This window comes from Protopterus annectens, chromosome 2.part1 (genome assembly GCF_019279795.1).
Source record: "Protopterus annectens isolate FY-2018-M chromosome 2.part1, PAN1.0, whole genome shotgun sequence".
Lineage (NCBI taxonomy): Eukaryota > Metazoa > Chordata > Ceratodontiformes > Protopteridae > Protopterus > Protopterus annectens.
In genome coordinates, this window is record NC_056729.1 from 247,086,095 (window position 1) to 247,100,055 (window position 13,961).

Genomic DNA, 13,961 nt, shown 5'->3' on the forward strand with positions numbered 1-13,961 from the left:
TACCAATTTTGCATTAGGAGCCTTTAAGCTTGTTTTACCATTAGAAACTGAAGGCATTTTCAGTTTGGATTTCCTTTTTTAACTCATACTCATAAATTTTTAGATGAATGGATTTAACTCATCTTGGCTTTTTTATCACTTTAATCCAACTGTTATTCTTTAACTAGTCTCTAATCCTACCATTTTTTTAATTTTCTTTAGCAATTTCTAAGGATTTATGTGTTCTTCCAACCACAACTTCTTGCACCCTGCATTGTATTAGCAGATGTCAGGATTATACAGCACCAGAAGCAAAAAACAGCCTATAAATGGAAATGTTTAATTTTCAAGATTACCTGTCCCTATATTCTAACCTGCTTTACAAACCAAGTCTGAAAAATTGGCAAATACATTTTACATTCAACTGTTAGAAAACAAGCTAAACAGTGAATGAAATACTGGTGAAACAACATACAGCTCAATGAATAATGGTAGCACTGTGGGAAGACAAAAACTGTGGATGACAGCCAACAGAATAAAGCAAAAGTGCAAGACAAAAATTAGCTTACAGAAATGGAAGAAAGACTACTAAAAATGAGGAAAGGCTACACAACAAATGGCACTGGTTAGTTAGAAGTTCAGCTCTTACAATGGCTAAATATCCACCCCAAAATTTACATAATTAACAAGAACGTAAGCTAGCACTGTATATACTGCCCTGTTTCTCAAAGCCATGAAGTTTACATGGGATTCCAATCTTTACCATGTTATACAAATTCAAATTCTGATAAACTTTTAGTGACTCTAACGTATATGTGACACTGTGAAAAGCAGCAAATAAGATGTTTTTCATTTTAATTATAATAATTTGTTAAAATATTTTTTGTTCTTGGTAAACTTTTTACATGTGCTAACACACACCCAAAATAGATTCATCCCATAATATTTCTTCCTCAGTTCTTTCGTGTTCTTCTTTCTTTTTCTTCTCTCTTCTGTGCTTTGTGCGTTTTGTTGTTCTAACTTTATCAGCTGGTACCTTGTGCTTGTTCTTCCCTTGTTTCTTGTGTTTCACTCTGTCCTCCTCACTAGATTCTGTAGCCTGCTTACACCTCTTTAGTCTTTTATGTCTATGTTTCTCTTCTTTTTCTGAATCTGAATCACTGTACCTCTTCTTTTTGTGTTTTGAGTCTTCAGCATCTCCTTTCAAATACCAGTCCTTCCTCCATTTCTCCTTTCTGTTTCTCCGACTAAGTCTACCTTCTCTTTTACAAGAACCACTGCTGTTGTCAGAGGTTACATGTTCTTGGTGCTCAGAAGAGTCTGTCTCTGATGAATCTTGGCCATCTCCTAAAGAAGAGTTTGGCAAAGGAATTGTTTTATCTTGACTGCAGTCTACTTTAAGATGATGGTTTTGCTTATATTCCATCTCCACATGATTATTATGCAAAGATCCTCTATACACTTGACTTTTAATTGCAGTATACAACATAGGACCTTCTGAATGAGTGCACAAATGCTCCATCTGTGCGCTCCTGCTACTTTGTCCAACTTCTCCAGAAATACTTGAAATTTCATCCTCTTCATCACTGTTATAACCACCATGTTCTTCAGCTGTCCTGAAAGACACTTTTGGCTCCAATCCTCTTGCCTTCTGTACTTTAATGTAATCTGCTAATTCGTCCTGGAAAGAATCATACTTCTTCTTTGAATTCTTCATTAAATTAACAACTATTGACTCTCTGTAATAGTAATAATAATAATAATAAAATTAATGTCTTTAAACTGCATTAAAGTATAAACTTTCCTTAAACATCTTAAACAACGTTTGATGTTACTTAAAGCTCTGGATATGCTGTATGAAAACTTACAAATGTTTTGAATATATAAATCTGTGTAACAATTTTTTAAAGTAGTTTTAATTGAAATAAATAAAACAACATTATACTAAAAACGTGTAACTATACTTATTAGAATCTAGCAATTCATATAAGCTAATTTCAAACACTGGTATCTGTCTTAAGCGACTGTTTGAATACAACTCAAGACAGCTGTTTCACACTAACAATGGTCTTACCTTTCAGCTTTCTCAGTTAGGGGTCACCACAGTGGATCACTGGTCCACAGATTGATTGTTAGTGGAGTTTTTATGGTGTCCAGTTGCCAGCCCTTCACTGAAGGCATACACACATGAACCTACCTACATGTCTTTAAAATTCGGTCAACATCAGGGAGGACATGCAGACTCTGCACAGAAGGTGCTCCAGCCGAGAATCAAACCGGAGAAAGTACAGTTGTGTACACTTACCATAAATGTGGAAGTTCGAGTGTATTCACTGTTGCAGTCATCACATTTGGGTTATCCCTGCCAGTGAAGCCCTCATTCAGCCCGAATACCAGAGGCTTAGTATTTCTGCATCTGTTGCCGTTGCTCCAGGACTGACATCAGGTTGTCAGTGGTATAAAATAAGGCAGCTGACACAATTACATCAGTTTTTCTTGCACTGTCAGAAGCCCCCGAGAGGGAACTAGGTTATGGTGGTAGAACACCATCAGCAGAAAGTAAATACCAAAAATTCCTTGCAAGGAGAGAGAGAGAGAGAGAGAGAGTGTGTGAGAAATTGAGAGAGAGACTGGGGGGATGGAGGGAGGGAAACCAAGACTGCAACAGTGAATACATTCGAACATCTACATTTATGGTAAGTGTACACAACTGTACTATGTTCTTTGTGTTTCACTGTTGCAGTCATCACATTTGGGTTGATTCCCAAAGCTGAACAAAAGGGTGGAGACACTCAAGAAGACTGTGGGCTGGCTAGGATGCCCTGCAAGACTGCGGTGGCAAAGCCTGCCCTGGATTTGGAGAAGACAGGCAGGTGGTAATATTTAGTGAAGGTATGAACAGATTTCCATGTTGCAGCCTTCAGGATGTCTCTGGTGGGTACCCCTCTGAGGAAAGCTGCAGAGGTGGAGGTTGCTCTGGTAGAATGTGTCCTGACCCCCTTGGAAGGAGGTTTCCCGTGCTGCTTGTAGCAGAAATGGATGAGGTGTGCTATCCATTTGGAAATGGTTTGTTTGGATATGGCCTTGCCCTCTGCTCCTGCAGCAAAGATGACTAACAATTGATTAGTCTTTCTAAATGATTCAGTCCTGTATAGGTAAAATCTGAGCTGTCTGTGCAAATCTAGAGTGTGCAGAATCCTTTCCCCCTTGTTTTGTGGGTTTGGGAAAAGGGTGGGTAAATGAATGGATTGGTTGAGAGCCACACTGGACACCACTTTTGACATGAAGGATGGGTTAGTCCTGAGGGAGACCCTGCCAGCATGGAAAATGATGAAGGGCTCTACAGCCATAAGTGCTTGTAGCTTGGATACTCTTCTATCTGAAGTGATGGCCAGAAGCAAGGCTGTCTTCGAAGAGAGAAACTTTAACTCTGCTGAAGCTGCTGGTTCAAAGGGGGGCAGGTTGAGCTTTTCCAACACAAAGTTTAGGTCCCAAGTTGGGGTATGTGCTCTTCTGGATGGCCTCAAGTTGTTATCCCCTCTTAGGATCTGTTTGAAGAGAGGGTGAGAGAAAAGAGGTGGCTCTGAGCTGAAATGAGCAGAGATGGCAGAGGCATGAATTTTTTATAGAAGAGAAGGATAGACCCTGTGTAGTAGGTCCGGCAGGTAGGCCAGGATGAGAGGTAGAGAGGGCTGTGCCATTCCAGCTCCCTTAGCCTGGATCCAGGTGCAAAACCTTTTCCACTTGTCAGCATAAGACTTTCTAGTGCTAGGGCATCTGGCCTCACGTATCATATCTAGAAATTGTTTGCTTAGATTGGCAGCTTGTGAAGTGGTCAGGGAATAAGTCAGGCTACCAGACTGAGGATCTACAATTGGGGATGCATGAATTCTCCATTCCTCTGGGTCAGGAGTGCTGGGATAGGAGGGAGATGCCATGGTGGCAGGGGTGACAAGTGGGTACCAGTGCTGGCGTGGCCAGTCTAGGGCAATCAGGATTGTCCTTGGTTTTTCCTCCCTTATTTTGAGCAGTACCCTTGAAATTAGTGGTAGATGGGGAAATGCATAGACCGAGAGGTTGACCCATTGGGAGGATAGAGAATTCACTTTCCAGGCCTTGCTGTGGGGTTCTCTGGCACAGAATTTGCTGAGCTGATGGTTGGAGTGGGAGGCAAAGAGGTCGACCTTTGTGGTACCCCATTTCTGGGTTACAAGGGTGAAGGTTCTTTGGTCTAGCTGCCACTTGTGTTGGGTCCAGAAGATTTCTGCTTAAGTTGTCTGCCAGAGAGTTTAGAGAGCCTGGCAGGAATTGTGCTAACAGGTGTAGTTGCATGGCTGAGGCCGAGTGGTGTTGTCTGTTTTGATCCGTAGAGGCCCTGCGGAGAGTAGGGGTTTGACGGCTGTCAAAATGTGCTGAACAGCTAACATCTCTTTTTGGTTGATGTGCAGATGTATTTGATTTGGGCTCCATTAGCCCTGAATGTACCTACCGTCCAGGTATGCACCCCAGGCATAGTCTGATGCATCTGTGGTGAGGGTCTGGGCAGCTTGGGCCTTAGAAACTCAGCAGTTTTCGAAAGAACGGTAGACGCGAAAGAAGTTGTCACTCTGTGTCGAGAATCGGTAGTGTGAAGTACTTCCTCGGAAGCCGGTGCCAGCTCAGCAGCTCTTGACCCATCCAAGGTAGAGACATCTGCAAGATCCTTAGTCAATGAAGAGTCTAGCGGCATACCAGACTCCAAAAGGGTCTCGTAGTGGCCTGCATATCCACAGAAGCGGGCATCAGGGGCTGCGACAGCGCCTCACTGAGGACTGGTAAACTGACGACTAGCTTAACGGAAGCGTTGGCAGTTTTGGACCTGTGCGGTCTGTCTCTGACTTTATCCTTACGTTTTTTCGGAAGATCTCCAGTCGGATGGCTTACTGAAGCCATATCAGAATTCGAGGACTGAGAGTGAACATATCTAGCTACAATAAGGGCCTGACGACGTAAAGTTCTGGCGTTGAACAAAGCACAAAAGCGGTAGTGGGGGACACTGTGGTCTGGGCCTAAGCAAGAGATGCAGTAACAATGAAAGTGTCAGTGTGGTATTTGCTTTCAACAGGCGAGACAATTGTCAACTTTTTCTGACTGCTTAGAGCAAGAAAGAAGGATCTCCAATGGGGTACTTAGCTTTAGAAGTCTTCAACTTCAATTCGGAAATGGAAAACTCAGGTAGTGGCCAACCGGCATTCGTGCAAACTGCTTCTGCTTTGGGCTCCTTGGCAAGAAAGACTGATGTAATAATGTCGACTGCCTTATTTTATACCACTGACAACCTGACATCAGTCCTGGAGTGACAGCAACCGATGGAGAATACTGGTATTCGGGCTGACTGAAGGCTACCCTGGCAGGGATAACCCAAATATGATGACTGGAACAGTGAAACACGAAGAACATCCTCTTGCTGTGAGGCAACAATGCTAACCGCTGCACCACAGCAACCGATTTCACACTAACAATGGTAATACGAGACATTTAAAATTATGCTTTCTAACTGAAGAATAAGGCATAATGACTGTACACTAAATGATGCTACTAGGTAATAAGGTACTGTTTACTAAAGTGAAATGTACTGGGATGAAATAACATGGAAGTATTGTTGAACAGCGTGCAAGGCGGTGCATACCAGTGCGATGTACAGAGGTGATAAGAGAACCTGAAGAATAGATGGGGCAGTTTGTAACTAACAATGTATTAAGAGATCAGGTTTCATTTATTGCAAAACAATGTCTAATTTCTAGTTTATATAACATGCCTAACTTTCTAACATGAAAATGAAGAGGAGTAGAATTTTCCAATAATTGGCAACACGTTTTTATAAAACATAAACAAAAGTTATGTATTCACCATAATGATGCATTCATGCTGTTTCTTTCCATCCTTCCTTAAACAATGGGTTCCGGATCTGTCTTGGATCCAACTTCAGCCATTTTTCAGACTTAGGAGCTGTATTCATAATCCTCTCAAACTTCAACATTACCTCAGACTGAGTTTGCCTAATACACAATATCATTATGGGTTGTCTCTTACACTCAGTCACTACTTCCTTTATACAGCACAGCCTGCAGTCACTAGACCTGACTTCTATACCACAGGAGCTCTGCCACAAGGCCCTAGTCCTACAAGTTTATAGACATTTTTGTCATTGCATAATAGCCTGGCAGTGACATCTGACTTTAATACTGCAGGAGCTCTGCCACAAGGCCCTATTCATACAAGTTTACACAGAATTTTGTCATTGCATAATAGCCTGTGGTCACTACATTTGACCTCGATACTGCAGGAGCTCTGCCACAAGGCCCTACTCCTTCAAGTTTACAAAATAATTTTTTCATTGCATAATGTAAGCAAATTTATCATGAAGAACCTTGTGTATGTTAACTTTAATCAGTCAAATACATGCCTGCTCTGTGACCGCAAGTCTCTGTGAAATCATGCGTGCACTCTAAGGACCTCTAACTAGGTTGGCTACTGTCCCCTTTTTCATAACCAGTAGATTATACTGCACATGCCAGTTAATTAGCCTCAGGAAATGACAGAAAACCTGTTTTACTTCATATTTCTTTGTTAATTGCTTTGTACTGGCTATAAACTGATTGCTCTCAGTTATAATTGACCCGAGGGTGAGCAACTTTCATAACAACACTAAACTCTACCCTAAAATATTCTGGAAATCCATTAAATAAATCTTACGTCCTGGCCAAAAATTCAATCCAAACCCCTGTACCAACAACTCACCACTTGAAACTGCAATACTGTTCAACTCTTATTTTATAGATAGTATAGCATCTCTAACCAACGATTCTTCAACATCTGATCCCAACCCTGCCCAACAGCCACATATCATCACATCCACCTTCAAACATGTGCCCACATACTATATAAAACTACTGAAATTTAAACGTGCTCTTCCTCAGTTTATGACCTTCAAGCAAGTCCCTAAACATAGTAGTCAATGGCATTTCCAATCCTGTCTCAAACCTTATAATAGGTCAGTCCAGGAATCCCAAGTTTCCTCTCTCTGGAAAAAGTCACACATTATCCCTCTGCACAAACCAAGAAATTCAACAGACATTAATAACTTTAGATCAATAACAATCTTATATCCCCTGACCAAAATACTTGAAAAATGTATTCAAAAACAATTGCTAGACTATCTTCTGCAGGAAGAAGTACTATCCCATTCACAACATGGCTCCCATCCTTCCCATAGTAATAGCACTAACTTATACAGATACTGCCAATAGGCAAACTAGTCTGTTCCTTATTTCTAGACTTGTCTTCGACACAGCTTGTCACAGCAAACTTCTACTTCAAATGTTCTCACTAGGTCTCTCTCAGCCCACCCTTCTGTGGTTCAAAACCTACCTATACAATAGGTATCAGTCAGTAAAATGGCACTCCATGCACTCTCCTTACCTCCTGGTCACCACCAGTGTATTACAAGGCTCTATTATTGGTCTCCTCCTCTTAACATTTTCAAAAACATCTTCTAAACATCCACACAACAAGCCACCCTACTGCAACACACAGATGACTACTATCAGTTACACATCTAACAACATGGTATACCTCCAAAAATTACTCAGGAAGCTTCAAGAGCCACTGAAATAAGAAGTTATGTTCTTACCATAACGTTCCATGTGAATTGTTCATCTTGCCTTTGTTCTTACACACGGGTTCGGAGCCGATCCTCGGCTCCGAGTAGGCCGCATCACTAGCTCTGCATCTTCGAGAAAGCTCGAGGCACAGTAATATCCCATGATCCTCACGTGCTAACCCTCAGATCTAGTTTGCTATACCAGAAGAATCCCCTTTAGAACTGTGTCTTGAACACTTATAAACAGATACTACATAGTGTCTGGAACCCTGCCCTCAAATAGAGGAGAAAAGATGCCATTACTAATGTACAATAATATGCTAACAATATCTTGAAAAGGCTGAAAAGGAATTCAGTTGAACCCGTTCTCCCAGACCGCAGGACGGGGGATGGAGGGGGGGAATGTAAGAACAAAGGCGAGATGAACAATTCACATGGAACGTTATAGTAAGAACATAACTTCTTAATTAATGTGAAATTTTTCAATCTCGCCATTTGTTCTTACACACGGGTAGCGTCCCTAGCTCCTGTTTCATGGGTGGCTCAAGGGAGAACATTCCTGAGTACAGTGGAACCAAACGTCACCCTGTCCCTGGAGCTTTTGTCTAGTTTATAGTGGGCGATAAAAGTATGTGGTTTTGCCCAAGTTGCCGCTGCACAAATGGTATCTAAAGGCAAACGAGCGGTATGGGCTGAAGAGGTAGCGATTACCCTTGTAGAATAAGCTCTGTGTTTGAAAGGGAGTTGCTGTTTCGATTCAGCATATACAAAATTTATGCAATCTGAGAGCCATTTGGATAAGGTAACTTTCGTTACTGCCTGTCCTTTCCTTTGGTCAGCATATGAGACAAATAGTTGGTCTGACTTTCTGTACTCTTTTGTCCTATGTAAGTAAAATCTCAGTTGCCTGTGAACGTCCAATTTGTGCAATGTGTATTCTAACTTATTGGAATGTTTTTTAAAGAAGGTAGGTAGTTCGATAGACTGATTGATGTTTTGAATCGAACAAACCTTCGGAAGGAAGGACGGATTGGTGCGCAAGGTTACTCTATCTGGATGAAAAATCATGTACGGGGTTTGGATAGATAGAGCCTGCAACTCTGAAACTCTCCTGGCGGAAGTGATGGCAACCAGAATAAGTGTTTTCCACGAAAGAAATTTTAACGGAGTTGTGGCTGCTGGTTCAAATGGGGGCAACATGAGTTGTGACAGCATGAGATTAAGATCCCAAGGGGCTACTGGATTACGAAAGGGGGGACAGAGGTGAAAGGTACCTTTCATGAAGGCTTTACAAAGCCTGTGTGACATAAGAGAACCATCTTCACGGCCAGTATGAAAATTGGATATAGCCGCCAGTTGAACCCTTATCGTGGACGTTGATGCTCCTTCTTGAAAAGTGTGGTAAGAAAATCTAGTATCTTGTGTACTGGAGCCCTGAATGGATCTATACCTTGTTTGGAGGCCCAGTGCGCAGAACGGTTCCATTTGCTGTTGTACAATTTCCTTGTAGATGGTTTGTGAGAAGATACAATAATTTGTTGTACTGCAGGGGATAGTAACTCCGACCTGGCTAAGATGGGAAGCGGAGCAGCCAAGCTGTCAGTTTGAGGGACTTGAGGAAGGTGTGAGGAACTCCTGACGAATGTGTCAACAGGTCTGGCTCCGGGTCCAGCATCCATGGTTCCTCCACTTGATGAGATTGAAGGAAGGGAAACCAGATTTGTCGAGGCCAGAATGGGGCTATCAGTATTATGGTCCTGTCCAGACGTTTGGCTTTCTGCAAAAACCTGGGAATTAGTGGAACAGGAAGAAAAGCATAAAGGAGACCCGGGGGCCAATCGTGTACCAGTGCGTCCCTGGGGACACCCCCTGGAGGGGGTAACAGGGCAAAGTAGCTTCTGCATTTGGCATTCAATGGGGATGCAAACAGGTTGCAGCAAGGCTGGCCCCATCTGCGGAAGATCTCTTCTGCCACTTGAGGTTTGAGGGACCACTCGTGAGGGAACAGGATGGCTCTGCTCAACCTGTCCGCGATTACGTTGGAAGTCCCTGGGATGTGCGTTGCTATCAGAAAGCGTCCAGTGGACTTTGCCCATTGCCAAATTCTGAGGGCCTCTCTGCATAACGGGTAAGATCTGGTTCCCCCTTGCTTGTTTATGTACCAGACCACTGACATGTTGTCTGTCTGAACTGTCAATGTTCCCTGAGGTAAGGACTTGTGAAAGTGATGCAACGCTAGAAACACTGCCCTCAGCTCTAGAACAATGATGTGCAGATTGTACTCCAAGTTGGACCATTGACCTTGGACTGTTTGTCCCTGAAAGAATCCCCCCCACCCTATCAGGGAAGCGTCCGTGGTTAGAGTTGCTACCGGACTGGGTAATACAAACGGTCGTCCTAGTGTTAGATCTTGACTGTGTATCCACCACAAGAGATCCTTCTTGCAAAAATTCGTGATCAAGATTTCGTGAGACAGTGTAAGTTGTCGATATGACCACTGGGCAAATAGCATCCATTGAAGAATCCTCATATACATCCTGCCTAAGGGAACTACAATAAGGAAGGCTGCCATCAAGCCTAGTACTCTTAATATTTGTCGTGCAGGGACTCTCTTGCTCTGGAGAAGGACCGAAATTTGATGTCTGAGGTCTGACACTCTTGGTGGGGGGAGAGTAACTTGAGCCAGGGGGGTGTCTAGCTGTGCTCCTATAAATAAGATACGCTGTGACGGCGATAAGACAGATTTTCCAAAATTCACCGTTATGCCTAGCGAAGAGCAGAGACTGATGGTGTAAATCCCTGGCTTGTAGAAGACGATACTCGGTGGTGGCGGATAGGAGCCAGTCATCTAGATAAGGAAACACCCGGAATCCCCTTTGTCTCAAGTGAGACGCTACTACTGCCATGCATTTGGTGAACACCCTGGGGGCTGAGGTGAGACCAAAGAGCAGAGCGCGAAACTGGAAATGACTGGCTCCCAGCCGGAAGCGCAGGTGATCTCTGGACGCCCTGGCCATCTTGATATGGTAGTACACGTCTTTGAGATCTATAGAGCACATCCAGTCGCCCTTCTGCAGAAAGGGAAGGATTAACTGTAGCATGACCATCCGGAACTTTTCCTTTTTCACAAAGGTATTTAATTTGCTGAGGTCTAAAATTGGCCTCCAGTCCCCTGTTTTCTTTGGAACTAAAAAGAACCTTGAGTAAGTTCCGGATCTTATTTGGTCCGCCGGGACTGGTTGGATGACTCTGTTTTCGAGCAACCTTCCTATTTCTACGGTTGCCTGGTCTCGCAGACTGGGTGGGACGTCTGGGAGCTTTTTGGAGTTGGGTGGCATTTTGATGAAGGGAATGTTGTAGCCTCTGGTAACTATGCTTTTTACCCAGGAATCTGATGTAAGATTTAGCCAGGCCTCTGGGTATAAAGCCAAGCGACCCCCGACTGCCTCCAGAGTAGGACAGTCGGGCCTGTACTCAGGAGTGCTGGAAGGGCTTTCCAGTGAACGTCTCTCTGTTGCCCCGATTTTGCGGACACCCTCTGCCGCCTGGGCGGCGTCTTCCGTTTCTTCCCCCTCCTCTGCCTCTGGAGGGGGCGTCATTTTGGATCCTGGAGTCTTTCGGAACCACATTTTTCCTCCTCGTTGCCCTTTAGGGTAGGGTCTAGATGGGATGGAAAAACGGACCCCTATGGCAGACAGGGTCTTCCCTTCTTGCTCACACCTCGTGAGAATCTCCTTTACTTTGGGCCCAAACAAGGAGGCACCATCAAAGGGGGTGTTGGCAAAGGAAGACTTAAAGGCTTCCGCAAAGAAGCATAAGCGCAACCAGGATTGCCTTCTCAGGGCGATCGCTGAAGCTGCTGCTCTACTCGACCCTTCGGCTGCGTATGAAATCTGCCTCATGGATGAGTTCACTATGGAGTTTAGGGTATTAAGTTGCGCTGTCACTTTCTCGGCGACAGCAGCATCTGTGTTTCCCTGGAGAGTACCTCCCAGTTCCTTAATGAGATCTCTCTGTAAACGCGTGAAATGCATAAGGTAGTTGAGCGATCGGATGGAAAAAGTCGCCGAACTAAATATGCACATCCTCCTAATAAGGATTCTAGGACGATGGACAGAGGAAGATGATTCAGACATCTCTTTCTTAGTGGCCGCCGCCACCACCATAGTATCCATGGGAACCCCTTTTGTAAGATAAGATTTGTCCCGGGGAGCCGTCATGTATTTATTTGGATTACGAGGGACTGGTTCCACTGTATCGGGCGTTTCCCAAGCCCTCCGGCCTATTAGATCCATGAGATCGTCAAATGGCGAAGTCACCCAGGAGGTAGAAGGTTGAGTCCCAAATGCCTTCAGCAAGACCGATTCATCCACAGAAGGGGTAAGGGTTTGCCAGTCCCCCTTTGTTTCAGGATTTCCAAAATGTCTGCAAACGAGACATCCTCAGAGGGGGACCGTGGGGACCCTTCTGTTTCATCTAAATCAGTGTCAGATGTGAGAGATTCCTTGGGGGAATCTATGTGCCTCCTCTTGCACAATCGTTTCCTCGGAACATCCCCAGCGGGAGCTTCTGGGGATGCATTTGAGGAACCAGAGTCGCCCTGTGGGGACTTCTGAGGCATTGGGTCTCGACGCTTGGTAGGAGCTGAAGGCACAGAAGCAGAACGCGGACCTTTTGGGGAAGGAGAAGAAGATACTGATGAAGTATGTGTCTGATCAGACAAGACCTTCCTCATAATGTCAAAGGCACCGGTGCTCCGACCCGAAGATCCGACCCGATCCGAAGAAGGTGGTCGTTTCTCCGGAATCGGAACCACGGGCTCCGACACCGAAGACGGAGCCGAACTGATCTGAGCCGAGGCACCGAGGGGGAGAGTCGGAACCGATATCTCGCTTCGACTATCCCCCCCGGAACTTAGGAAAGATCTTCGGCTCCGAGACTCTCCGGCTGGTTTTGAAGGAGTCGAGGTCAACGGAGCCGATAGCACTACTGGAGGCTTAGGCACCGAGGGCTCTACAATCATCGGTTCTTCGATTCCTAGCTCCGATGACTCGACGGGTCTCGGAGGAGGAAGTGTTGAGGGAACAGGAATAATCTCGAGTTTCGAAACCAGCTGGGACGAAACCTCGATTAGTTTGGACAAAGCTGAGTTCTCCATAAGCTTCTGTACCACTCGGTCCACATCGGAGTCGGAAAGGGGCCTCGAAGAACAGGACGAAGGGATCGAAGCCGTCACTGAGCGAAGGATAGCAGACAGTGGTACCTCTGACACCGGCTCCAAGACCTGAGCCTCGGTCAGAGATAAACGCTCGACACCTGGCACCGAGGTCATAGGAGCCGGCGTCCGAATCTGAAAAGAGGTGCTCGGAGCCGATGACTTGGGCTCCGACACTCTTGAAGACTTCGACCCCTTCGAAGACTTGGATACCTGTTCAGCCTCGGGTTTAAGCAACCCTCTGTCAACCAACTTCCTGCGTCTTTCCAGCATGACCCTCCCACTAAAGGAATGACAAATGGAACAGTCTTCCTGCAAGTGGAGAGGGCCAAGACAGTAGACGCAGGATGAGTGGTTGTCAGTAATGGACATCTTCTGCCCGCACTGACACCTTTTACAGCCAGATTTGGCTTTCTCTGACATTTTTGAAAAAGTCCAAAAAAAACACAGCACACTTAAGAAAAAACACTATATAACACTAAGTGTAATAGTTTTAAAAGTTTGGAATAATAATCAACAATTTAAATCTAACCTAATATATATATAAAAATCCAAAACACATAGTACACTATGATATATATATATATATATATATATATATATATATATATATATATATATATATATATATATAGAATAAAAGAGAGAGAGTTATGGCAAAAAAATTTTAAAATACTGTCAATCCTGACAGAAAAAACCTGTAGGCCTTAACTAGAAAAAAATTAAACTAACTAATCTAGTCAAATACTCACAAATAACACCCCTATACTATACTATTTATTTAAACACTAAGATATAACTATAAATCTGTAAAAAAAAAAAAAAAAAGAGAGAAATATATATCAATATAGAAAAAATATACTGGCCCGAGCCTCTCATATGCAATCTGCTGCTAGCGGTAAACTAGATCTGAGGGTTAGCACCTGAGGATCATGGGATATTACTGTGCCTCGAGCTTTCTCGAAGATGCGGAGCTAGTGATGCGGCCGACTTGGAGCCGAGGATCGGCTCCGAACCCGTGTGTAAGAACAAACGGCGAGATTGAACAATTTCACATCATGGCTTTGCAACTCACAACTCATATTCAACACAAAAAAGACAAAACTACTACTATTTTCCACAAAT

General features: G+C 44.0%; 1 protein-coding gene across 1 annotated transcript in view; it reads right to left on the bottom strand.

Annotated features, from left to right (window-relative positions):
* Positions 1 to 303: 303 nt before the first annotated feature.
* LOC122794008 (zinc finger matrin-type protein 1-like) overlaps positions 304 to 13,961 on the bottom strand; it is a 1,739,900-nt gene continuing 1,726,242 nt past the window's right edge. The window contains exon 7 of the mRNA XM_044062104.1: positions 304 to 1,718. Within this exon, the coding sequence (XP_043918039.1) occupies positions 890 to 1,718 (829 nt within the window). The 3' untranslated portion in view covers positions 304 to 889. The remainder of the gene's footprint in view (positions 1,719 to 13,961) is intronic.